The following is a 27,745-nucleotide window of genomic DNA, read 5'->3' as shown; positions in this document are numbered from 1 at the left end:
GGCAGGAGCGGAGGGAGCTCCTCGGGTCCGGCCGTTGCAGCGAGCAGCGGAGGGAGGTCCTCTGTACCGGCGATCGCCGGTCTCCTTCTCCCTCGCTGGCGCCTAGCGGTGGCGGGAGGCGGCGCGACGTCCGTAAAAACGGACGGCGGAAGAAAGGCCTCCGGCTCCGGGTAAGGGTAGAGGAAGGGCTCCTCGTCCTCGTCCTCACTGGAGAACCAGTATTTCCACACGGGATCGGGGTCGCGTGTGGTCAGCCTCCGGGCTGGAGGTAGGGCGGGTACTTCCCTTTCGTCCCCTGTCGGGAGCCAAAGCCTGGAGAGCGAGCAGGCGCCGAGACGGATCGTCTCCTGCGGGACTCTCCTCCTCCCTGTCCGCTTCTTTTTGTGGTCCGTCATTCTGTCACGATCGGGGTGCAGCGAGCGCGGCGATCGTGCGTGTAAGGAGCAATGAGCATGCAGACAGGCGAATACGGGGCAAAACGGGAGTTTACTGGGGAAACAGGGACCAGGAAACAGCTCACGCTTACCAACATTAGGAAACATCAATGACGGACAACGCTAACAGGTAAGACCAGGACTTAAAACCAGACAAGACTAATCAAAGTAATCAGATACAGCGGGGTACAATCAGGGAAATACACGTGGGAAGGCAGGGGGCGTGGCACACACGAGGAGTGGACGAGCCGGGCATGACACATACATACATGTATACATAATTTCCCACATGTCATTTACTGTACACTATAGGCCTATAATTTTATTATATATATATAGTACTGCGCAAAAGTCTTAGGCAGGCAAACAAAATGATGTTTAGATTATCCTGGTGTTGGTGTAAAACTATATTATGCCTGTCGAAGTGTGTCAGCTTAGCCATTTCAGAACCTCTGCTAAAATCATCCTAGTATTTGCAGCGACCGTCCAGTGTAGCCATGTATTTTTTGACTTGGCCACTAGCACACCTCATACAGTACAGCTAGTCAATCTGTCACTAACTTTTTAAACCAATATACTTAATTATTTAATTGAGCTTTTGGTGAAATTGAACAAAATCATGGAACAGCTGAGGTGCCCCTGAGGAGAAGTTTGGGAACTGAAGCGATGTTCATCTAGCCATCCAACTAGATATCAGTAACTTTTTAGAAAACAAAAGAAATTATTACTCGTTTTTATTGTGTTTCTCTTAATTTGCACATTTTCTAATGTCAAACTATGTTTTTTGTTCTAAGCCAAAGTACACTTGCTAACCAGGTAAACAGCTTTAAACATTTCTTTGGACTGCCTAAGACTTTTGCAGAGCACTGTATATAATTTTCCCAATTCATTTTTAGATTCAAACATAATGCCTTTTTAAAGCCAAAGAATGATATTGTAAATTAAATGTACCTGTATTGTTCCTTTTCTTTTGGTTTTTGGCATTCCTCCGTCCACTCACAGAGCTACTCTTATCACTCATTGAATCTTGGGCCGAGGACGTACTGCCTGTGGCCTCGCTGTCGCGCATCATGCTCTCATAGCCACTGCTGCCTCCGCTGTGATAGAACAGGGCGGTCTTCCCCATTGCTGGAGGTAACTCTCCGCTCAGGATGCTGCTGTTGTCACTGGCGTGGCCACTGCTGCAGCGATGGGGCTTGCGCGGAGCTGTGATCTTGCTGTACGGGGACGGCAGAGCACTGGCTACCTGCTTCTCCTCTCCCGGGAGCCCTGCCCGCGCCTCAACATCTAATGGTCCCCGAGCTCTGGAGCCTATGGTGCCCTGGAGGAGTTCGGAGATCCGCCCATTCACTGCCCTCAGGGGGAGCTTAGAGGCCAATCCTGATCCCCGACTTCGACTCAAAGACTGAGTTGACCAGGAGCCCTGATTCTGGTTCTTTCCATTTGGAGGTAAACTGGAGCTCCTGTTGACAGATTGTGGGAGAGACTTAGTTGAGAAACTTAAGGTCCTAGTGCTGGATGCGGATAAGCTTCGGGCCTTGGGGCTGACCATTAGGAGTTTGCTGACTGCAGAGATCTTGGATGGGCTAGCCTTGGGTGACAGTAGCATATTACTATTCACATTACTGTGTCCATTATTTGTCGAGGACACAGAACTCCGCCGAAGACTTCGGCTCAGTCTCGGCAAGCTGCATTCCTTCCCCGTGCTGCTTCTTGAGCCAACCGAAGTCAAACTATCTGCTCTCTCCAAGGGCAGGCGGTCATACTGCCCCGCATAAGACCTTCCCAGAGAGTTAGTCCTGTTAGCCAACTGCTCAAGCTTTGCACTAAAAAGTCTGCTGCTCTCTCCACTGGGACCTTTGTTTTTCACGCAGTTTCCCGAATCATCAGTTGTGTAACGTAGGAAAGACTGTGTCAAGCTTGATGTCGAAGTGTTGCTAGTGACACACTGAAAGCCGGCTCGGTTTTTCTGATCCAGGCTGGACTTCCTTATCGGTGGCAGTGGTGGGATTCCCTTAGCCTGAGCAAAGACTCCTTGCTTTGCTGAAGGTCCCCTTTTTTGTAGAGTAGCCTTTGGACTACATGGGGTGGAGGTTGTTATACCTAAATTGTTATATTCACCATACAAGTAAGAATTAGAAGGGTCCTCATTATTATCCTGTCTGCTGGCACGACACCAGCCTCTTGGAAGGCTGGATGCCCTAAACACATGAGCTGTATGCACAGGTGGCAGGGTTTCTGGTGCATTTATGACAATATTACTGCCATCCACTACTCTTTTCAGAGCAGCAGAGTAAGCCGCTTCCCCAGGGATTGACCCAAGCCTGCCATTTTGGCTCTGATTTATTCCAGAACAAGAACCCTTCTTCTCTGGTTTAAGAGCACAAGTATTTTCTTTAAGCTTTATGTTATCCGTGCCTCTTTTCATCCAGGGGTCCTCAAATTTCATTCCACTGGAAATTGGAACAGGAGGCATTTTCACATCTTTTATTTGTGACATTTTAACGGATGATATCGGTTCAGCAGAGTCCTGCATTGCTGCTGGTTCAGCTGTGTCACAAGGATTATCAGAGATATTCATTTCGATGGTTACTATGTTTTTTGTGTTCCCCAGATTTTGTGAATTAGAAATTCCAACCATGTCTTTTTCTATGGGAGGAATGTCTTCACTTACTGGACACTTTTCATTAACTTTTGAAGCTCTAGTGCAATCATCAGTTCCCAAGGTGACCCCTTCCCTTATTACAATGTGGCCATCACTGAGGGCAACCTCTGAAAGTTCAGGTTTAAGCGGTTCAGCCGAAGCTTCTCTTTGGCTACAACATGGCTGAACAATGACACTACTGAAAGCCTGATCCTCATGACTGCTGGTGCTCACATCCTGGAGCCATGAGCTGATGGAGTACTCACTGGAAGAGTCTTCTTCCACGGAGAAAGGAATGAGTTTGGTCATTGCTGAAGTTGTGGTCATGGAGGAAGTGACAGTGAAGTGATCCAGGTCTTCACTGATACTACTGATGATGCTGACAGGCCTAGATCCAGAAGCCAGTGCCTGGACTGAACAATCACTGTTGAAGCTTATGATGCTGGTGGGTCTGCCATCGTCTGTCATGGCGTTGATGTTATGCTCTTTCACCAGGCTGAATACCAGCTCATCCTCCCCATTTAGCTCCAGTGGCTGCTGTACAGTCAAGGTAGTGTTGCTTTTTAGTTCTCTCTTCTTCTCCAATGAAGGCTGAAGCAGAACTTCACTCAGAATGTCACTTGAGTCCAAACTAATTGAAGAGGAGTTTCTTTTTAGGATTTGAGAACTCATACCAACAGGGGAAGTTCTAGTCTCAAGCTGAAGCAAAGACTCAGTAGAAGACCTTTCAGTTTCCTTGCTCAAGCTCTGTAATGATGACAACGGAGTACAAGGAAAGGTCCCTTTTTGGGTGTATACCTTACAACGCTGAGACGACGAAGATGCTGGCCTGTACTCAGACGTTTTAGTCAGGCTAGCAATGCCTAGCCTTGGGGAGCCTACAGAACGTGATTTGCTCTCACTACAGCTGGTGGCACTCATGGACTCCACACTGTCATGGAGAGTGAAACCTTCGGTCAGCCCCACGTTGCTGCTGCTCCCTGTCACACATCTACTAGGTGACAGTTCGCAGCTGTCAGCTGCTTCCTGAGAGAGTCTGCAGATTGCAGACTGTGTGATCGCTGCCTCTACTGTCACCTCTCGAGTCTCCTCCAACTGCTGCTCATACGATGCCAGTTTGCCTAGGCGTGTCTCCAGCTTGTTTCTGATCATGCTATTAGAATATTCAACTTTGGCCACATTGGTAGGCGGAACCTCCTCAAATGGGAACCTGCTGACCTCTTCACTGCCATCGATGCACTCTAGTCTCTCCTGCAACTCAGCAAATGTGTTGCACTTGAGACAGTCCTGCTCACGCTTGCCCAGTTGCGAATCATCGCCCGATGGCTGCTGCTGAGGTTGCTGAATTAACTGTGGATCCAGCGTCAGCTGAGGTGATGGTCTCACTCTCTCGGCCTTGTTCTTGTGTAGCGAGGGTATTATGGGCACAAATTCTGGGGGACCCTCATTGTCCGTCAGCTCTTTGTCTGACAGAGCGGAACCATTAGGCCCCACATAGATGACTGTGTCACATGACTGCTCACTGCTGGAGTAGTCATCTGGGTCACTGGAGAGCTGTAGCAGAGGCAGGTCAGAGTCCACCACATTGCGAGAATGTAGGGTCCTCAGTTGGGTCGGCCGACGCATCCTCCCCTCCTCACAGGAGCTCTCCCCACCAGACGAGCTAGAAGTGTATTGCTGATGTGAATATGGAAAGACAAGCTAAGTCAAAGATCTGTTCTGTGTCGTAAACATGAAAAATTACCTTTGAATATACATAGATTTAGTTAGACTGATGAAAGAGTTGTGGTAAGTGCAGAAAGGACATATCTGAAGCGGACTATATCAAGCACGTACTTTAGTCTTCTTCTTCTTCATTCTGAGCACTCTTGAAGCTATCTGGATTGTGGAGAGCGTCTCGGAGAAGTTGCTGGGCGAGCTGGAGATGTGGGCGATCATGGTGGTGCGGCAATTAATGTTGCCCAGGGATTCCCTTAGCAGCATGGTCAGCTTACTATCCCTGCGAAACACATACCAGAACTACTTTAGTGGGCAGAACTCAGTCCTCCTACATTGTTCATGCAATCCAGTTGTACTCTGGTATATTTACACTGCTTCACGCTCCTAGTTCCTGATAAATGCAAAGCAGTTTCAGCACACAGACATAGAGATGCACTATAGGCTTGTTTGTATGCGTGTCTGTATATTTGTGTGTGGGGTGGGTGAGAGTTTGTCTCATTAATGGTGTTTCCTTGATATTTTATTTCTTACTTACTTTGTTATGTCCTGGGTTTGGAAGTCTTAAGATCTACTTCAAGCAGATCCGAACTGCAATTTCACTATTAAGGACACTGAATGGAATTGGTATGATGCGTTTTCAAGATTCCTTGATGATGTGTTAATCCTCTGACAACAGCTTTTACAGATGATAACTTTGGAAAATGTTTGTAGACCTAAGAGGTGGTAAGTTATTCATCTTGGGTTAATGCCTCCTTACTCTAAAAACATGCTGTCAGCCATAATGAATGTATTTACTTTCTGAAAGATGCCATTCAGCAATCCCCATGGCGACTAATGAGATAGGGATATAATACTGTTTCAACATAGTGTACACTGTCACCGTGCTTAACGGAATTAGTTTCCTGACAGAAGATCTGTAGGACTGCAGCTACCATAGTAATTACATCCTGATTATCAGCTGATATCTCAGGAAAGGCAAGTTATTGTACAAGAGAACAAGGTACTTAACCTTAATTGCAACTACTAAAAATCCTCCAGTATTTAAATGGATTTAATTAAAATGTCATTATAATGAAGATGCCAATTATTCACAAGTCGTATGTCATTTATGAAATCTCCATTTTAAAAAGGTTATGATAATGACCATTACTGTGTATAATTATTTAAAACTACCTAATAACTGGATATTTCATATATGCGTTTAGCCCTACTGGACATGTACTTTAAAATCTTCATAACGAATAGATTGTTGTACACAGACAGGCAGTTTGGTGCATTACGCCTGATATACACGTATCCACAATGAAACTGTTTCTTGAGGTAAATGAGATGTTACGTGCGCTAACAGAGTTAATTAATACTTGGTGTTAATTGGTCTTGACATCTTAAGCAGTGAGTGGGTACGTGCCAATAGTAAGAAATAACTGCCATAGTAACATGGCATTAGTTACACCCAGCCTTGTCTACTTTCAAACCACTTCCTATATTAACACCTTCTGGTGACTGATTACAGTTAAGCATAATTAATTCATGGGGACTTAAGATAAATGAAGCTACTTTAGGGACATAAAGGTGTAGTGGCAGTAATCTGATTTTGAAAATGATGGGATAATTAAAAGGTAAATTGTTTTAATTCAAGCAGTTTATTGTCATTGCGTAAAACAATGAAATTACTTTTCTGACCTATTACTTTTATGTGTCTTCACTGTGTTTCGGGGCGATACAGCATCACTGGGGTGCATCACTTGGGATGGAGGGAGGGCATTTAATTCACTTCATGCTCCACAGAAGCACGCTGCTTATTGTTCTAGGTCAGAATAATTTTTTCTGCTCCTCAATCATACAAAATTAGATCCTTTTAAGTGTCTCGTTATAGGGGGATAACGAAAGAACTAGGAAGTGGAATGGTCGGTATTTCTCTTAAAGCAGATTAAATATGAGGTCAATGACATTCACCATGGAGTCACATCAGTCATAGCTGCATATCTGCATAATGTCGCCATGCTTGTTGTTCCACCATAAACCGGGGCTCTGCTTGGCAATACGAGTGTGCCGTAATTAAATTTCAGCTCTGCGGCGGGAGCTGTGGGTACCCAGAAGTGGGGTGGGAGATCCGGCATGTCATAAAGCCCTTCCTGCTACGATATCCCCAGAGTGGAGGCTCACATGGGGCCAGGATGAGCAGAGTTGCCCCATCTCCACCACGCCTATAGTACAGGTTGGCTCGAGTGAAGCCACGGATATGAGAGAGCAGCCGCCCCTGTTCTCTCATTCGCTCGGCGAGCCTGTCAGTATCATTACAGTGACCTGACTGTGGAGGAGACAGACCTACACTCCGGTCAGACTCACGCCTTTTCTAAAGTGACGTACATCATATGTGCACCTGCTGGAATTCGGGAAGCACCTTGAATGAATGGATATTTTGTCACAGCACCCGCAGGAAAAAGGTGACAATCCATATGTGGCTCTGAGACAAACAAGGATTTACTGAATTAAACAGAACGAATAAAAAAAGTCAGAAAAATAGCAGGTCCACAAGGGGTCAAAAACTAACAGGGAAAAATAAGAACCAGCTAAAGAAACCATAAAATAAACACCAGGGAACAGAGAAACACAAGGAGTAGGACTTAGCGCCAAACATATCTCCTAATACACAGTACCATGACCGCAGCTGCCATGCAGGAACATAGAACACAAAGAAGAGAGCAGGAACTGGCACTTAAATATGATACGCATCCAGGCTAACGAGGGGGGCAAGGTGTGGAACATCAGACAATCAATCAATCACAGAGGGCGTGGGACAGAAAGCAACGGATGGAACAATTAACAAACACCGAACCCAGAAAATACAAACTGGGAAGACACAGAAAAATACAAAGAGGACTAGAAGAGAACAGGACATGAGCATGACAAACCTGAAACAGGGAAACAAATGGAAGGTAAACACTACGGAAACAAAAAAAGCAATAAAGACAAAATAACAGATAGCGAACCTCAAACAAATGATCAGAGGGGTAACAGTCTCTGAGCTGTACACTCAAGAGAGCTATGCAGCTATGCACACCCAGAGCTATGCAGCTATGCACACCCAGAGCTATGCAGTGGTCGGTGGAACAGGGAAACACACTAGGGACTTAGGCCCACTGGGTTAAAGGGCAAGAGACAATGAGGAGGACAGCAACCCCTGCTGGCCAAGTGGGGAGGGGACACAAAGGGCAAAGTTGGACAGCACCGACCCTGACATATATTCTTATATAAATCAAGCACTTTCTGCATCTTAGGAATAAATATTGTCATCCATCATCCATTCATCCATTTTCCAAACCGCTTATCCTACTGGGTTGCGGGGGGTCCGGAGCCTATCCCGGAAGCAATGGGCACGAGGCAGGGAACAACCCAGGACAGGGGGCCAGCCCATCGCAAGGCACACTCACACACCATTCACTCACATATGCACACCTATGGGCAATTTAGGACTGTGGGGGGAAACCGGAGTACCCGGAGGAAACCCGACGATGACATGGGGAGAACATGCAAACTCCACACACATGTGACCCAGGCGGAGACTCGAACCTGGGTCCCAGAGGTGTGAGGCGACAGTGCTAACCACTGCACTACCTTAGGTACATCAGTGATACCTAATTATATCTACTGTATATCTCAAGATCTGAAAATCACTCAACTCCCTAAATTGTAAAACTGCTTCTTGAAATCGACTACATAAATATTGGTTCTAATTGTGGTTTAATTGAGGTTTAAGGTTTTATTTTATATTACGCACCCTGGGAAACAGTGTTGACATTGTACAGACATCGCATCGATCCTCACTGGCAGGCTCCACCCAGCAGCTACGCCTGGACGCACACACTCACAGACGTGCAACATGACCTACGCACTTGTAAGGGATGTGTTTGCTGCCGTTGACCAGGGCCAGGATGACATTGCCCAGGGCTGTGAGGGAGAGGCAGGGTCCGGCAGGGCTGTCACGGGTCTTGCTGGGCACCTTAGCACAGCTGCCCAGGTCAATCAAGTGCAGCCTACTCCGGCCCCCCGACACTAAAGGGAGGGTTGAAAGGGAGAAAAATTAGGGGATGAACAGTATAGAATAAAGAGCTCATTGGAGTAATAGAGAAGCAATTTGGAAAGGGGCTCCTGAATTAATATTGAGCTAAAGCAGTTCATATAAACATGGCACAAAATGCAAGGCAATAAGAAAGGTGCTTGAATCAGCCGGCCAACAGTGAAACCAATCAGTTATGCGAGCGGCAGAACCACGCTCGTTCTGGTGGCTAATTCCCAGCATGCTCTCTGCTTCCTGAATCGCAGACTCGCAAGCAGAATTAAGTCAATTTCCCTCCTGACTTTGACATGGCGACCAGCCTCACTGCACCAGAAAAGACTGTAGCGCCAGAAGATACAGCATCACTGCCATCTGTGACATTTTCCTTGGAAGCATGTCTCAGACACAAGGGAATGTCTGACCTGTCAGTTATAACTTTAACACGAAAGCACCTCTAAAGATGTACTGCGTGTAAACTAGTCCCCTGGCACGGTGTATGTGAACAGGAGACCGGTGTCAGCTGGAGGACTGACTTGGGTATTTTCTATTAACTATCCATCAAGTCCGTGCTAACTGGCAACCACTAACAGATGCCAGAGTAGCACAGAATAACAGCTTGAGATGAAGCTGGCAATGGTGAAAAGGCTTTAAGATGAAAGACCCCTGACAGAACAGAAATAGACCCTCAGTATGGTACATAAAGTCCTTTCCCTACACAGAAAATAAAGGCTTTTCATTGAGAAAGTAAAAAAAATAAATAAATAAAACATGCCTTATATCAGGGGTGGGCAATCTCATCTGCAAAGGGCCAGTGTGTGTCCAGGTTTTAGGGGTAACCTTTAGGTTAGCTGTTCAAAACCAGGTGTGAGGATTCTTCAGTCAATCAGTCCTCTAATTAATAATCTAACTAGGACAGAGGTGCCCAACTCCAGTCCTGGGGGGCGAGAGTCCAGAACATTTTTGGGTTTCCCCTCATTTAACACACCTGATTCAACTCCTCGTGCTAATTACCACACAGTTCTTGAGCTGAATCATTTGTGTGGGAACAGGGAAAGAGTTAAGTTACACCGGGCTCCGGCCCCCCAGAAATGGAGTTTCACACCCCTGAACTAGGGAGTTGCAGTGAAAACCTGCATACACAGCGGCCCTTTCTGGGTAAGATTGCCCACCCTTACCTTATATTTTACATTAACTGAGAGGTATAGAAGCACAGTTACTTTGTGTCAGCTATTCTCCCCTCTTAGGGTGTCATAAGCCCTGCACTGATACACGCTGTTTAATTAAAAGAACATGAAGCTACATGAGGCCTCCTAGATGTGCAGCCCTGGCGCAAGTGGGCAACCAGAGCACAGTCTGTTTACGATAACAGAAATTAGTCACGTCCTCTGGAGGCAATCTGCAGATTCCGGGTATCGGTGATTAGCGTTCAGAGGGTTTAAATAAGAGATTTTTTTAAAACATATATGTTTATAGTCAGTACTCAGATCTGAAATGTATTATTAAAATCAGCTTGAACGACTGACATAGACTAATATATCCAGGAGGATGCAAATTTGAAGAAACTGCTACCACTTACATAATTGAACCTTTTGTAGTATGAAAGAGGAAGTCTTTCAACGCAAACCATCTTAAAGGGAATATTTTTTTGTGAGTGCTCAGTCCATAAAGAAATGCTGACTGCGACATTACTCCCCTCTGGAAGATTCCGAAATATAACCTCTGCGAGGACAGACTTATTAACAAGGATGATTCTTGTTGGAAATAACAGAAGAAAAAACAGAATTTAATAAGATGCCCGATTAGCTATACAGTAGTTATTTTCGAGCATCCCTGGGCCCTCTTGAGTCCACCAGCATATTCAAAGTCAACCTTACTCTCTAAAGCCCTGTTCACACCTGGTATTGACATGCATCCTGGGTGATCCGATCACAAGGGAACAGCACTAAATACAGGTGTGAACAAATCCAGATCGCATTGAAAACGCATCGAGATCCAGTTGCTCAAATCGATTTGGGATGCATATGGACACATTTTTATAACAGTCTTAACGCGAATGCGTCCTGGGCTGCGTGGAAGAACCGCCTACCCAGCTGATGTCCTTCTGTGAGTGGAAGTACATACGTATTCATTAGACACGCGAACAGCATTGGACATAGGAATTATGTCAGAACGCAATCCAGCGCAGAGTGGGCAACTGCGTACTAAACTGCATTGTGAACAACAATGCATCATTTTCCTTACAATACTAAAAAATAAGTTTGAATTTTCTAGGTAGTTGGTTTAATATCGGACTGTCGCGACCCATTTGAATGGAAACGTTGTCAGAAGTGCGCATCATTAATCCGTGCAAATTCGGGAAAAATAAATAGTGTAACAAGTGATTTATTAAAGATGTTTTTAAATTTGCACAGATGATATTTAATGCGCACTTTGATGAAGCTTCCTTATTTATGTCAAAGCTGCTCCATGTTTTATTAATATTGGTGAAACATGCCAGTAAAAATTACATGAACGCAAAATTAAAGTGTTAACAGTAAGAATGTGCGTTCAATAGCCTAGATAATGGATATATTAATAAAAAACACATAATAATAGTGTGATTATTTATATAGTTCTATATCGAGTTGTCCAGGTAGGCCTACTTGAACTCCTGGTCAGAAATTCAGTTCAACTCGCTTACTTCGCTTCTTTTACATAACTTGCTTGGTCAGACATAATTCTGCGAATCAGAACCTCTTTGATTTTGATCATCATTGGTTATGAGTAAAAGCTGAAATATTATCATATGCCAACCAACATAATGCATTACAGACTGAACTTTTTGCCCCGGAATAGAAAAGTATTACGTAAGTACTGAAAGACTTTTTTAATGCGTAAATTTGTGTTGTGTTGACGTGGCATAGGAATGCATGCCTACAATGTGAAAAGTTGAATGTTATTGTGAAATATATTTGGAATTATTTGAGAAATCACATTTGCATTTTGTGAAATAATATTTTATAATCACTGTCGAATGAAAATCACAACGTTATTACGAAATACAATTTTAAGATTGTATGTAGAAGATAAATGTTAGCAAGAAACATAATACTATTTATGAGGTGAGATCCGATTACCAGTGGTCAGTGGTGATTCATCAGGTGTGAATGGACATCATTAGTGCTGCCCACTTGAGATCAGATCACCCAGGACGCATGTTATACCAGTTGCAAACAGGGCCTAAAGGGCTCAGCACTATTAGTACTCTGCGGGTGTCAGACAGACTGCAAGCAGTGGAGCAGACCACCCAATCTTTGTGTCAGACAGAGTGTGAGACAGTGGAACAGACCACCAGTCTGTGTGCCAGACAGACTGTGAGACAGTGGAGCAGACCCCCAATCTTTGTGTCAGACAGACAGTGAGACAGTGGAACAGACCACCAGTCTGTGTGCCAGACAGACTGTGAGACAGTGGAGCAGACCCCCAATCTTTGTGTCAGACAGACAGTGAGACAGTGGAGCAGACCCCCAATCTTTGCGTCAGACAGACTGTGTGATAGTGGAGCAGACCCCCAATCTTTGCACCAGACAGACTGTGTGATAGTGGAGCAGACCCCCAATCTTTGTGTCAGACAGACAGTGAGACAGTGGAGCAGACCCTGGTCTGTGTGTCAGACAGACAGTGAGACAGTGGAGCAGACCCTGGTCTGTGTGTCAGACAGACTGTGAGATAGTGGAGCAGACCCTGGTCTGTGTGTCAGACAGACAGTGAGACAGCGGAGCAGACCCTGGTCTGTGTGTCAGACAGACAGTGAGACAGCGGAGCAGACCCTGGTCTGTGTGTCAGACAGACAGTGAGACAGCGGAGCAGACCCTGGTCTGTGTGTCAGACAGACAGTGAGACAGCGGAGCAGACCCTGGTCTGTGTGTCAGACAGACAGTGGGACAGCGGAGCAGACCCTGGTCTGTGTGTCAGACAGACAGTAAGACAGAGGAGCAGACCCTGGTCTGTGTGTCAGACAGACAGTAAGACAGCGGAGCAGACCCTGGTCTGTGTGTCAGACAGACAGTGAGACAGTGGAGCAGACCCCCAGTCAGTTTGCACTCACTGCCGCCCTTCCCAGCCTTCTCCATGCGGTACTGATATATGTGCAGGGTGAAGAGCATGTGTGACATGCGGTGATCCTCCTCGCTGCAGTCGGGCCTGCTGCTGCTCCGCGCCGCCATGGCAGCGTCCAGGAAGAAGGCAGCTTTCTCTGGGGAGGGGGCTCTCAGCTCGCTCTGGTTCTGGAGCTGGGGTGGGTTGGAGGTGGTGGGTGAGCGGAGGCGGGGAGTACAAACACAACAGACTTCCTGTACATTCCAATAACAGGTCTTAATTACTTAGAAACAGGAATAAACTGAAAATTTATTTCTTTTACTTTCAGTGCTGCAGTTATGCTCCTGAATAATTCATCTATATTAGACAGTTAAATAAAGTTCCATCCTTTCTTTCCAAATTTATACTCAGTTACCATAACAGAATCTGCTTTTTCATAAAATAGTATAAATGAGGTTTATCAACACACAATTAATCTTATGGTGAATGTGAGACAGATCTATAGCAATATTTAGTACCACAAGCATGTGCAGTATGTTAGAAGTTTGGAGGAACTGGAAGGGACGAGTTAATGTAGCTGTTAAGGAAGATTAAAAGGATGAGAAATGGAGAAATTACATGTTTATTTCTTATTCTGAGGAATACAGATACAGTATCAAGCTAAAACTCATGTAGCCAGTTTACATTAGCATTTCATTTAACATTAAGGACTTTCTGAAGATGACAGAGGCACAGAGAGTACTTCTCATTAAAACGAGTACCTTTCTCCTCATTGCCTAACCTGCATTCCACAGATGGGGTCCTCACAAAGGTAGATGCCAGGACTCTGGCCGTCCTGCAGGCTGCCTGTTGCCACTTCAGACAGGAGATCCTTCAGGACCTCGTCCCGCCCCCAGACCTCCACAGCAGATACGCGTATGGAAAAGCGGGACCCCGTCTTCTCCTTCCTCTCGTCGATGAGCTTGAAGAGCCAGGAGATGGTACAGGGTATGATTCCGAGACTCTGCGTGGAGTCGTCTTTCCCAATCATGGTGTACGACTTTCCTGTAGGGCACAGTGATCGAAAGTCAGTCTCGAAAGTATCTCGTGAATCTCAGTTACATTTGTGTAAATACTTTTTAAAGATGGTTTGGCTCAACCCTGCTTAGTTTGGATCTGATTAACTTTGGCCCTTAACATCAGAGTGATGCTATCAACAAATAACTAAGAGCAAATTTCCAAAACTCACTCAGTCCGTATATCATTGTTTTTGCCATGAAAGTGTCAATATCAGGGACTCCCTCATCCACACATCTCAACTGTGCCACAAAACTAAAAAATCTGATGAAAATGGTGGCCCATCAAATATGCATTGGGGAGGGGGGGGGTCTTCTATGTTAAGTTTTGCTGTAAGATGGAAAAATTGGCTAAAAAAAAAACCGCAAGTCTCACTCATGATAAACCATGAGATTTAACACCTATGCATAGAATATGTTACAGCCTTGGGAACCAAAACTCACTCAGTCCACAGAAATCGTTGCTATATATAAACGTATCGCATACACCTAGTGAATTCTGAACATTTGCTCCAGTTAATCGCATGAGAAAAACAACTGCTTTAAGACCTTCGCTGAACCATAAGCCAAGTCGTGTCAACTTCTTTGAAATGCCTGTCCTGCCAAAATATCTCCATGATCGACTTAAGAAACCTAGGACATTATAAACAACATGCAAGGCCCTGAATGTTCATATAAATAATGTTTATCTATCTTTACAGTATATATTTCCATTTCTCTTATACTATCCAGGCTTAGAATTAATATTTGGTTTGTATTCTGATTAAATTGGTGGTTAAGAATCTGTGGAACTGCACAACTTTGAGTAGATTAATTTACAGTGAAATCAGCTACGCTTAAGTTAGATGAAATAACCACACTTTTCAGAGCAATTTTCAGTTTGGCTGAGCATTTACTAGCACACATTGTGTCATTTTGCTCAATCTACAAATGCAGAAAGAGATAATTACATGCTGGCTGCAATTAAATTGCTGAAAGGTATAGTAAATGCAATCAATAATTTGTCAACCAAAGCGATTGGCCATTTTTTAGAACTGCGTTATATTGCATATACTGCTCTCTGTTTTAAAATCTCTTGCAATTAGATCTTGCAGTCTTTTGACATCTTCTAGGTGTCGCTATAGCTGAACCCATTTTATTTACTCATCTCACAGCACTAAAGTTCAACACAAGTCAAAAGAACAGCCACAATTTCAGGGGGCACATTCAGAACTGTACCTCTGTCATCTCACCAGAAGTGACTTGCATACAGTATCTTACCAATCTACATTTTCATGCATATTTCATTAAAGAAGTTCTGGTGGGTTCCTAAGGGTACTCAGGTTTCCCCCCACAGTCCAAAATCATGCTGAGGTTAATTGGCGTTGCTAAATTGCCCGTAGGTGTGCATGTGAGAGTGAATGGTGTGTGAGTGTGCCCTGCGATGGGTTGCCCCCCCATCCTGGGTTGTTCCCTGCCTCGTGCCCATTGCTTCCGGGATAGGCTCCAGACCCCCCGTGACCCAGTAGGATAAGCGGTTTGGAAAATGGATGGATGGATGGAAGTTCTGGTGAAATATAATGTTCGATGGCAGTGGGCCACCCACTTCATTCGGCTGAAGACTGTATATGCCAATCAAACATAAAATAAAAGAAATGCTTGTGTCACTTGTGCTTTGCTATCAAGATCCAGCAAAGATTCTAAGGCGTTACAACTGTGAAAGTCAAAAAATACATAGTCATTAGACATTTTGTGAGCAGGCAGTGTACATTTATTATTAATGACAATTTTATTCTTTGCTTAGTCCCATAATCATCTCATGTGATCTAACAATGTTTCATTTATCATTCACCACGATTCTCAATTAAAATTAAGTTTCTCTTTTGTACTACGATTGAACCCATTCGCCTGTATATACTTACAGTAGGTAAGCGATGTTATGCTTTTTTCACATAGATAAGCAGGCACACACACATTTGGATAGACATATACATTTTCACTTGCTCTTCCACACACTGTTATAAAAATCAGTTCTTATCAAACATACTGAAGAGCGATGAAGATATACTACAATTCTTCAGTGAGTTCTTTGGCAATCTTTACCCATCTTCAGCTGAAATCAAGTCTGACAGTCATGCATGTAAACATTACATTGAACATGAGGGAAACATTGCACTCAAATTCAGTACAAAATGCGATCAACTCCCCAAAAAGTAGGGAACCTGACACTATGAACTGCATGATGTAGTTTCGGCCCCAGGACCCCTGCAGTGGCCGAGTTTCACTGATATGGGCCACGCACAGTGCTACACATGTCTGCAGACATTTGTTTTGCTCAGCTAAACATTAGTACGAGACACAAGGTTGATCTAAGGCAATGTTTCCCAACCCAGTCATCGGGGAACCCCAGACAGACCACGATTTTGCTTCCTCTCAGTTCCCAGCGCACCTGTACCATGGATTCGGTGTTCCTGATTGACCGGGAGTTGGGAGGGACCAAAAATGTGAACTATCCGGGGTTCCCCGAGGACTGGGTTGGGAAACATTAATCTAAGGCTATGAAATCTGCACAGGCAGAAATTCCTCTACTTACGAATGAGTTACTATCCGAACGACCGTTCATAATTTGAAATGTTCGTAAGTTGTTATTCAACATCATGTTAAGGGAATACGCAAGTACAAAGAACTAGGATGCTGGGAGTACGCACCAGTATTGCAGAGTAGCGGCCACAAGTCGTACTAGGTGGAATTGGCGCTCAGAAAAAAACAATTGATGTTGCAGACAGGAAGCAGGAGCCCAAGGAACACAATTTGGACTTACAGTACTCTTCGTTCGTATGTCTGAAAGTTCGTAAGTTGAAAGTTCGTAAGTAGAGGAGCGTCTGTACTTGCATATGCATTCACTCTGACACACAAAATTTATCATACACTTTTATCCAGTGCACATGCTTACTTTGTTTCTACACACATACCCATATTTGCTTGTACATACAGCATATTGCTAACAGAAAACATAAGTGGGGAACATTGTTTTTTTATTTTGCTTTCACATAGCCAGCTTTTGCACTGACAAATCCATCTTTGGCACCTCCACAGACGCCCTCTCGTACGTCAAACATGCCCTAAACCACCAGCCCCCACGTGTCACTCTGACCTAGATCTGTGAACAAAAACACCACGACATCTCCTTCCCATCTTTACACCAAAGGCCCATTACTTGTAAGACCCAGGCACCTTAAAAAGATTAATGTCCTTTTCTACATGGTAAAAACCTCTTAAAGATGCTCAGCGATTCCATCACATTAATAGTGGGTGATGTAATGTGGGAAAGAATCCTGTAGATACAATTACACCCTCAACTCGTTTTTATTATGCTAAGAGCCTCCATTAAAGAATGAAAACACTTTATTGCACGTTGACATTTTGCCATTGTCTTCAGTAATCAACTGTATGTTTTTAATACCTTCATAAATCACAGGTACAGATTTATTGCCAATCCATTATGTTTTCCTCGTGCTGATGGACTTCTCCTGTCTTTGTATTATCAGTCAAAGATGGGAAGGCAGAGTGCAACACTGATTTATTCAGCTTAACCATCAAGGCTGAGTGAAACAAGATCCGCTGTTACTTTAAGTACTGTAACAGTTAATTCCTTCAAAGTATCAGTGTACGAGGGTCATTCGTCTGGCATCATTAGTGCAAATGGAGACAAAGAAAAAGCAAATTCATCGTCACGAGGGGAATGGGAAGCACTTAAACAAGATATAAGCCCTTAGCAGCACTTATTTCTGGGAAAAAAAGTAAACATTCAGTCACCCTCCAGCTGGCTTCAGTCTGTAATGCCCTGACGGTCACAGGGACTTCAAAGGGCCCCAGAGCCGGTGATGAGAGGCCGTGGCCCCCAGAGCAGCGAAGATACGCATGTCAGCAGAAAACCGCTTAGAGCGTCCGGATGAATCACACATTCCAACACTGAGGGGGCCGAATGCCTTTTTTAAAGGATCGTGAATAATTACAAAAACAACATTCCCCAGGGAGTCGGAGATGATCACTGAAATGCGTAAGCGGGACCCACTGACAGCTTCAAGATCAGCAGTAGAAGGTTTGATTGTTTTACACATAAAAACATCCATCGCTCCATCCATCATCCACAAACACTATGCTGGCAGTATAAATAGGTATAGAAAATTAAAAATCTGTTACATTTTTTGTTTTCTCAATTTTTCATTAGATGCCCATTTTGTACTGTGATTGGATGCTTTACAGGTTCAACAATTTGGCATAGAAATCTGGCAAGTGTCAGCTAAGATAATTGCAATTAAATTTGTATATAGAAAGACAGGAATTTCAAAGATTAATGTTTAGAGTGGGGAACGATAAAATATACTTTGTTTGGTATGCACTGAAAAATAATATGTACATTGTTGGATGCACAGTATGTCATTATAGTGCCGTCAACCATTTAAGTTTAAAATGAAATAAGTATTGCCTGGTAAGGAAAATTCACAAAGAACTGGAAGTGGATTACGGCCATAGTATAGAAATTGTGCAAAACCAGAGAAGCCATGGTGTAAGCGCTGCGAGCACACTCACCCAGCTTCGTGTGTCCAAAACAGAAAACGCAGCCGTCTGCTCCATTGACCACAGACTGGACGACCTCTGCCACGGTGCCAGCGCATACCTCAGCCTGGGCAGGGGGCAGCAGGGGGGAGAGTGCTCAGTATGGCAGATCAGACCTTACGGCACACACACTTCCATATGGGCATCAGCATCAGTGCATGGACCCTAGGCCTGCTTTCCTGTTAGTACTGGTTCGAGAACTCCAGGCCACAAATGGAACAGCTTGGAATAAGAACAAAAGCCAGTGGAAGGGGGTGGGGGGGATTTTAGTCAGCCCTAGAAATAACCATACCTGGGATGCCTCGTGGGGGAAGGTGGCATCAAAGGCAAACATCCTGGGGGGCACCTGGCTGCCGCCTGAGCGCTTCTGCGGGGTGCCATGGGGCACGCTGGCCACCGGTTCCATGATCGTCACCTGCTTCTTGCGTGGATCCACTTTCAGGAAGGACCGTGACTCGGACGTCTCCGATGGCAACAGCGGGCAAACCCTCAGCATGACTTTGACCTAGACAGATTAAAAAAAAAAAAGCTTTAGCTTAGTCAGATACTCCATCATCTTAATTTTATCAGAGGATTTGGACATTAAAGCAAGTCTTTTCATCATCGGCACAAAAAACCGTCTAAGGAACAAAGGTTTTCTGGTCTTCTGGATGTCGGACGTTTTTTAATCTTCAATGGGGTGTGAAAGATCCGATAGTCCCCCAAAAAACGGCCCGGTGCTTGGAGCCATTGTCTTGTTCTTCTTCACTTAAAACTAAAACGGCAGATGTTCAGCAAAAGGAAAATTGGCGAGATGGTTAAAAGGGTGCTAGAAGCAGCCTCTACACAGCCTGCTGCACCTGATACCATTGTGGAGAGCAAGAACGGCACGGCCCTAAACTCCGGCTGAGTTCCACCTTGATATGACAGGTCTTTCAGAAGGTCAGCCAGCACAGGGAAAAAAACGGTGAAGATGAAAGTCCAGACTCCCAATGCATCCTAGGCCGATGCAGTGGGGAATCGTGGCATCCTGTGATGAATGCAGTGAAAAGGCAGGCACCGCAGTCCTGTGTTTAGACGTACACACTGCCTGGACATTAAAGCCTATCTCTGTCACTCTCATCCACGGCACAGCTCTTTATCTTCCAGCACCCAACCACCAGCCGTCATTCGCACCATGTATTGATCTGTCTTTTTATCACACCTGCTTCTCCAGCCTCACCTACAGATGGGCAGCTTTGACACATTCATCCATATACCTGGCAGACTAGATTTATAACTATTTTTATATTTTCTCTGTTAAAATCTGCTGCATTACTTTAAAGACAGCAGATCTGTGATATTGCGTACTTCATGGCAGCAGTACATTTGGAAGATGCTGCCTGTGTTTTGATAAAAAAGCTATTTATTCGAACCCTTTACAATGTCCCCGAAAAGAAAAGGTAGAATTTAAAGTCCTCTGTTTGCTACTATGTTTACCTGCTGTTGCAGTTCCAGGACAATAGGAAATGTACTAATGTGGCATCTCTCCATATGACAGAAGGATTCTTGATGTGGAATTCTGGGTAATAGCTGCGCTGAAAGATGCCCCCTCACTAGACAGGATACAGATGGCATCTTCCTGAAAGGCTAAGCAGCCCAAGCTTCCTGTGACCCCAAGCTACACTAAATCAGTCCCCACAGATATCACTTCTGACAGAGCTGCCTACTGATATATTTGTGTAGCCGTGCTCCCTTTTAAAAGTAAATTTGCCTGTGTCTGCGTCACTCTCGCCATCTGTTTGCAATGAAGGACTGCAGCTTCCCCAAATGAATGGCCACATCATTCAGAACTGTCCATTTGTGCATTAGGTTTCCTTCAAGAATGTTTTTTTACACAAGACACAGATGAGAAAAAAATAAGGTAAACCATTCCTGAGCTTATAAGCAAATACTGAATAGAACAGCTATTTAACATTTTAAGTAATAAATATGGTTTTAGACTAGGGGTTTTGTGCTTAAAACAATGCATGTTTTAAGATTCAGACAACTATGTTAGCTGGGAAGGGAGAGGCAAGACAGAGGTATAAAGAGAGATTGGTAACACTTTACTTGAGGCAGCACAAATCACATAGCATACTATTACTAATGTATTAATTTACCACAAACTAAATCATAGTTGCATACTGATCTCATGTTAATTAATCATTAATGAATCGTAATGCATGTTTTATTTGAGGCAGTTACTATATTTGTTACTATATGGAATTCTGTTAACTTTTGCGAACTACTGAAGAAACTAATGAAGGAACTACAGAAGTAACAAGTGATGAATAACAGAAGTGAAATACTGATTTCATATTTGTTCATCGTGAATTAATCATAATGCATCTTTCATCACAAGCAGTAACTATATTTGTTACTATATCTGTTAATCGTGTAAACCTTTATGAACTACTGAAGGAACTACTGAAGGAACTACTAAGGAACTACTAAGGAACTACTGAAGGAACTACTGGAGGAACTAGTAATGAATAACACAAGGGAATGTTTGCCCACCATTAATGAACTGTGATGCACCTTTTGTCTCAAGTAGCGACTAAAGTTTGTTCATAATTTGTTCATAATTTGTACTTCAGCAGTAACTGAGCTATTACTAAGTATTTGTTCCTTTTTGTAAAGTGCAAACAAAAGAGTTATGGATTTCAGAGTAAAAGTATCTGACTGAAAACTTTTATATTATTTATTGTCCATATTCAATGTTAGGCTTTTGGGAACATCCACTAGATACACACTAAACAAATTAAGATTTTGTTATTATAGTTTGGTACCATCAAGTCTATCTGGATTCCTGATGAGGCATAGATTAAGCTACTTGCATCGTAAAATATTAACATTTTATCATATAGTCTAACATGAAAAGTAATCTCAGTTATTTCTAGAGGTTCAGTTGACTACCTATCCAGTTATATTTATGAGCACTTAATTATTCAATTTCATATGACAAATACTATCACATACCTTTCAACAACATGTCCCTGTGCTCTCTCCCTGCTTCAGGTCCATAGTTTCACTATCCCAATTCATCATCTCCATTTACAGCTACTGTCATCAGAGCACTATCTATCCTTGGGTTTTGCTGACCTGGAGGCTGATATCCACTCAGCAAACCTTTCCCAGGGTTTGGCACAGTTGTCCCACAATGTCATTATTTATTTGTCATACAAGATGATTTAGAAAGACACTCTGGACAAATCAGTGTTAGTCCGCAGGTTACTTTTACTGTTTGTCACTGTTGCTTATTTGCATAAGGATGCAACAATGCATTACATTATTAAGTCCTCAAATTTAGGTTTCTTGTTTTTACGGGGAATGTTTCGCCCTGTGGCGGGCATTTCTACCCAGGTATGGAATTCAGGGCTGGGGGGGTTAAAAACTATTGAAAATGGAGCCCCTGTGGGTGACACGGAAAGCTTCTCTGAAAAAGTTACATAAAGAAGAAGAAATGAATGAAGACTTTAATTCCGGCATCGTGTAGGTGTTCTAAGTTCGAAGCATAAAGCCTGATTTTTTTCTCACAGTAACTCTGAAGGTATGGGCACAATTGAAAATATAATTGAACTGGAACTTATTCAAAAGAGGAAAGTTTTACAATGTCGGTAAAAAAGGCCAGTGTTTAAAGGCATTAGCTAATAACTTTAGTAACTTCTCTCCTAAGCTAAAGTGGAAATGTGATAAGGAAAATGCCTTTATCCTGGCACTTCTAAATTTGTTTGAATTGTGTGAGAGTGGAGGTCTTCCCGCAATAAGCTCATCCTGGAACTTAAATTTCCCCAACTGTCAAGAGCAGATATATTGCAAACATTCTTGTGATACAGTGGGGTCCTTGTTTATTTTTGTTGGATATGAGCAGGAAACCACAAATGGACGTGTAGTTGATAGAAACAGTCCGGAGTGTTTACATTTCATAATAATAACCTTTGCATAATAGCTTTTACCTGCATGTCCAGGCAAAGCTCAGGTTCAAGTATCCAGACTAACTAAGGGGGGGTAATTAAATGTAGTCATGATGACTGGAAACATTTTGAAATCACCAAACACTGTAGAGAGTGTAGCACTGCATTCAAAGAGTTGTCTTCAACTCTGTGAACTTGATGTGAATTTCAACTCTATGGATACTCTTCCACGAGATGAGATATTTAGAGCCTTCATATGTCATGCGTGCGAGGTGAAGGACTCAAAGGCCAGTGTTTGGCGAACCAAAGGAGTTTATTGAACTGAATGGGAGCAGGGAAACAAACAAGAATGCAAAGGGTCAAAATCTGAAGGCTAGAATGGGGAAGGACACAGGCAGACAGGACCAGCGACGTCAATGACCAGACTGGGGCTGATGAGACAAACAGATACTTAAATACAAAGACTAACCAGGGGTAACAAGCAACAGCTGTAGCTCATCAGGGCCACATTAGGGAGGAGACGGGGGGCCAGGCGGATATGACAGGTAGGACGTGTATATCTCTATCTATCTATCTATCTATCTATCTATCTATCTATCTATCTATCTATCTATATCTATACACACATACACACACACACAGTGCCAGTCAAATGTTTGACTCTTCAAAATTGTCCCCTTTTGCTTCGATGACAGTATTGCAGACTCTTTCACCTGGCTTTCAAATGTATCCACCTGGAATGCTTCTCAAACAGCTCTGAAGAAGTTTCCACAAGTTCTGGGCACAAGTTGCCCACCTTTGCTCTTATTCGTCAATCCACCTCATCCCAAAGAGCTCTATAGGGTTTAGGTTGGGGGATTGTGGGGGGCTGGTCATCTGTCACAGCATTCCATCTCTTTCCTTGTTCGCAAGATAATGCAGCACTTACATAATCTCAAGGTGTGCTTGGGGTCATTAAGGGTCATGTTGAATAGTAAATGATTGTCAGTAGGTGCATCCAGACAGTAAAAATAAGTAATGCTTTCAGATTATACTTTACCTGCAGCTAAGTTAATGTCCCTCTTCCTAAGAGCCATTTTTCCCAAATCATCCCAGACTGAGCCCCACTTTCAGATTAGGGCACCTGATGTGATCACCTTAAATCTGCCAGCTGCTCTCAGTGATTTCCTGACCTACGTAGGGTTTTACCAGCCAAAAAAGAAAAGCACAACACTGTGTGGCTTTCCAAGCGCCGTCTGCCTAATTACGGCAAAACCTAATTACACGGGACACCCCTGGGACTCAGAGGAGCCCATTACTCAGAAGTTACCTTGAGATGAACTGTAAACGTTCCAGGTCTCAAAAAACGGATCACAGGGGACTGGCAGCTGGAAGACACTGGAGTCAGAGGGTAGAATCTGAAGAGTCGCATCTTGGCAAAGATCTGCTGAACCCAGTCTGCTCCATGGCCATAGGGCAGCGCGAAACAGACCAGGTCTGCTCGGTGTGGTCGCAGCTGTCCTCAGACACAATTCACTGCCCTACAAACTACCTACATTCTCAAACAATTTTATCAATTTTTTTAATTAAGCATTTTACTTGGAATGCTTTAATATACTATATATAATCAGAGGTGGAAATTTCAGATGCAGAAAGTAAAAATCCAGACCAAAATTTTGCTTCAACCAACCAGTTGAGTACTCTGTTACTGTCACTCTTTGTGGTTGGTAGAAACAAAATCCTGGTCTGGATTTTTTCCTTTCTGGAGCTGAAACATCCACCTATGTGAATAATGAATAAAATATGACAATTGTTATTATAAAATATAACTTCAAAAAATTGCACCATAAAACAACAGATTACAGTTCCTGTGGTTTTCGTATTATTCAGTTAATAATTCTCAGATAATTAAGACTTTCCAACTCAAAATACATCTGACATTTCTAACAAAAGAGGAATGAAATATTGAATTCCTGTATCGCAAGATTGTATGGTGCCGCAGTTCTCTTATAGCTTTGACTTATTAGAAATAAGAGATATTAAAAATTGATTTGGTTTGGAGGGCAATTGTTCCCAGTGCAGTGTCGCTAGTGGAGATTTGCCAACTCCTAGGGCGTGTAAATCAGGCTTCAAGGGAGAGGAGGGGAGGTTAGGGATGGTTTAGGAATGAGCCAGTAGGAATATGACAGAGGCAAATGAGAGCTTCACTAAGGTCCCAGTGCAACTGAACTGAAACAATTATTCATTAATCATATCGGAACAGAGTCAGTGAACGGTAATGAAATGGTCTAATGGAACCACCTGAGAATAAATCCTGGCATTAACTTTAAAACAGTATATCATTACCAAACTAGTTTTGTTTAGATTAGTTAAGATCAGGATTAATTCTTTAGATCAGTGTTTCCCAAATTTCTCCTCTGGGACCCACAGTCGGTCCACATTTTTGCTCCCTCTGAGCTCCCTGCCAGACAGCACATATTTTTGCTTCCTCTCCAGCTCCTGGTACAGAGGCCGGTGGGGAGCTGGGAGGGAGCGAAACCGTGGACTGTATGTGAGTCCCAAATGACTGGATTGGGAAACTTTAGATGTTTAAAGTCTACATGTCAGCACCTTTGAATGTAATACATCTACAATGGGGAGAGGAGGTTCAGCTACAGTGCAGCTGAGCATTACAACAGCTAAAATGTGTGATCTAAGTGTGACTGTTGGTGCCAGACATGGTGGTTCCAGCATCTCAGCCTCCCTCCTGGGATTTTCACACACCGTAGTGTGTAGAGTTTACGAAGAATGGGGCAAAGTCCTCTTGCCAAAAACAACTCGCTAATTACAGAGCTCAGAAGAGAATAGACAGTTTGGTGAATACAAACGAAAGGTCACAAGTGCAAAAATAACAGACCAGTACAGCAGTGGCATGCAGAGAGGTTCCTCTGAATGCAGAAGCCATCTTCCCTTGAAAGAGTTCAACAGAAAAAGGGTCCTGCTTGGTACTACATAAAGGTATTACACAGAATATCATTTTTGTATATAAATTAAATTGGCAAATCAAACATATTGAGAAACAGACACTTTTTGGTTTAATTTGGTTTAAAAAGAAAAAATAGAAAATTACTACAAGATTTACTACGGTTTAGTCCATAGTCCATAGTTCATTCCAAATACCCAGCTCAATCAAGGGCCACAAACCATTAATACATGATGCCTTGCAAAAACCAAAGGGGAGAAACCCTGCAAGGAGCAGTGTGGGGTAAGACATCCCCTAGTGGTTCAGGTATCTCTGACCTGCAATGCGGCAGGTTCCCCAAACAGTGCCTGATTCCCAGTGACGGAGTACGGCTTCGAATCTAATCGTTTCTGATCCCTTAAAGGTGGAAACACTGAAAGGGCCATTGTTCATGCAAGTATACGGAAGACATGGTGCCTACTGGTAGATGTACATTCATTAACTGGTGGGCATATGGTGGGCAACATACTAGATCTCACCTAATGAGGCCCGATCTACTGCCAGGGAGAATCATCGTTTGTTTCCTCAGTCACCGAATACCGAATGTTTGAAAGAGAGCGGAAAAACGGACGCCCATGACAGGCGGCAGTCGGGGAGGGGTGAGCCAGCAGGGCGATGTAGCGAGGCAGGATCATTTGTCAAAGAGAAGAAACAGCCAGAGAACGTACTGCAGATTTCGCAGGGGGGGGGGGGGGGGGACGGATGTCACAGCTCGCGTGGGGGTTTAAGCCTGCCGCAATGGCGTCTTGCCAGGGTTTAGCTGCCCCCCCCACCTCTGCAGACGGTTCACCTCTTCCCATCAGCATTACCTCCTACTGGGTTCACCTAACCGTTTGGGCATTAGCTCTAATTCCTTCCTCATGTGTGATTGTGTCCATCCAGCTACCCATCCAGAGACTGATCGAAGAGGCACAGAGGACAGGGGATTAGAAAGGGCAGCTGTATCAGGGCTCACCGTTTAACGTGCTTAAGTAGCCTGAAGTACGGCTTGACATTTACTGAAACCACTCAGGGGGACGCAAACATTTCCTTAGTTGCTTCATAGCCTATTTGTCATGAGTGGGAACATAAACACCATGCTTCTTTTGTGATTTAGCAAGATCCAGGGCCATGCATAAACTTTTTCGCAACTTTATTCCATTCTTCTGTTGCACACACACACACACATGCACACACACGCACACACACAAACAGGTTTGTAATTATATCTTTGTGGGGACTATCCATTCATTTCTATGGGTAAAACTCTACTCCCAGAATGATGACCTCAACCCCTGCCAAGCCGTAACCTTAACCATAAATGACAAAACAAAATACAAGACTTTTGGAGTTTTTCGCTTTTTGATTGCATTCACAGATGTTTGTGGGGACCTGAAAATTGGGGGACATTTGGTCCCCACAATGTAATATTAACATAAGCTGCACGCGCACACACACACACACACACACACACAGACGCACACACATACACACAGTCCACACTGCTGGTAATAATGCACATATTGCAAAATGACAAAAGGCATTTTGAATTCTGAGATCTGCACTGCCCTTTGACCCAGGGTACCCTATCGGCGCTGCTTCAGACACGCTGGTGGACAAGGTGACCACCTGTTTCTCGGTTCCTCATGGTCACTCCGACACTGTGAAAACCTTTACATACCCATACTGTATACTCCAGCATAAAGAAAAGGCAAATAAACAGGTATTATTTGAAGGAGATTTCAGATGACTGAGAATGGAATAGAAAGAAAAGCAGGCATTATGATTCCTATGAGGCCTTGAATGAGATGGAAACAACCTGAACAACCAATTACTAACCTTCCCGCCTCATCCATCCATCAGCCACTTATCCTAGTCAGGGACCCCATCCCAAGCAGCACAGGGTACGAGGCTGGGAAGCACCAGGGTGGCAAGGCACACTCACACTATGGGCAATAAGTGAATAGCCTAACTGCACGTTACTGGAGGAAACTCATATGCATAGGCAGGATTCAAGCTGCAAATCTAGGAAGTGGAATGCAATAGTGCGACCTACTGAGCTATTGTACTGTCACAGAGATCCGTAAGCAGAAAAAAACACCAAATTGCTCAAAAAGGAAAGTGGCCCTGGTCAGTTCTGGATAAGGAAAGTGGCCCTGGTCAGTTCTGGGTGAGGAAAGTGGCCCTGGTCAGTTCTGGGTAATGAAAGTGGACCTGGTCAGTTCTGGGTAAGGAAAGTGGTCCTGGTCAGTTCTGGGTAAGGAAAGTGGTCCTGGTCAGTTCT

General features: G+C 43.8%; 1 protein-coding gene across 1 annotated transcript in view; it reads right to left on the bottom strand.

Moving 5' to 3' along the window:
• kif26bb (kinesin family member 26Bb) overlaps window positions 1–27,745 on the bottom strand; it is a 100,568-nt gene that overhangs the window by 6,841 nt on the left and 65,982 nt on the right. Inside the window, exons 6-12 of the mRNA XM_048986600.1 lie at window positions 18,881–19,093; window positions 18,562–18,655; window positions 13,716–13,978; window positions 12,945–13,128; window positions 8,694–8,853; window positions 4,915–5,077; window positions 1,386–4,755 (exon numbers count right to left, since the gene is read on the bottom strand). Coding sequence (XP_048842557.1) covers window positions 1,386–4,755; window positions 4,915–5,077; window positions 8,694–8,853; window positions 12,945–13,128; window positions 13,716–13,978; window positions 18,562–18,655; window positions 18,881–19,093 — 4,447 coding nt within the window. The remainder of the gene's footprint in view (window positions 1–1,385; window positions 4,756–4,914; window positions 5,078–8,693; window positions 8,854–12,944; window positions 13,129–13,715; window positions 13,979–18,561; window positions 18,656–18,880; window positions 19,094–27,745) is intronic.

This window comes from Brienomyrus brachyistius, chromosome 19, assembly GCF_023856365.1.
Source record: "Brienomyrus brachyistius isolate T26 chromosome 19, BBRACH_0.4, whole genome shotgun sequence".
Lineage (NCBI taxonomy): Eukaryota > Metazoa > Chordata > Actinopteri > Osteoglossiformes > Mormyridae > Brienomyrus > Brienomyrus brachyistius.
This window is presented reverse-complemented; position numbering and strand designations above follow the sequence as displayed.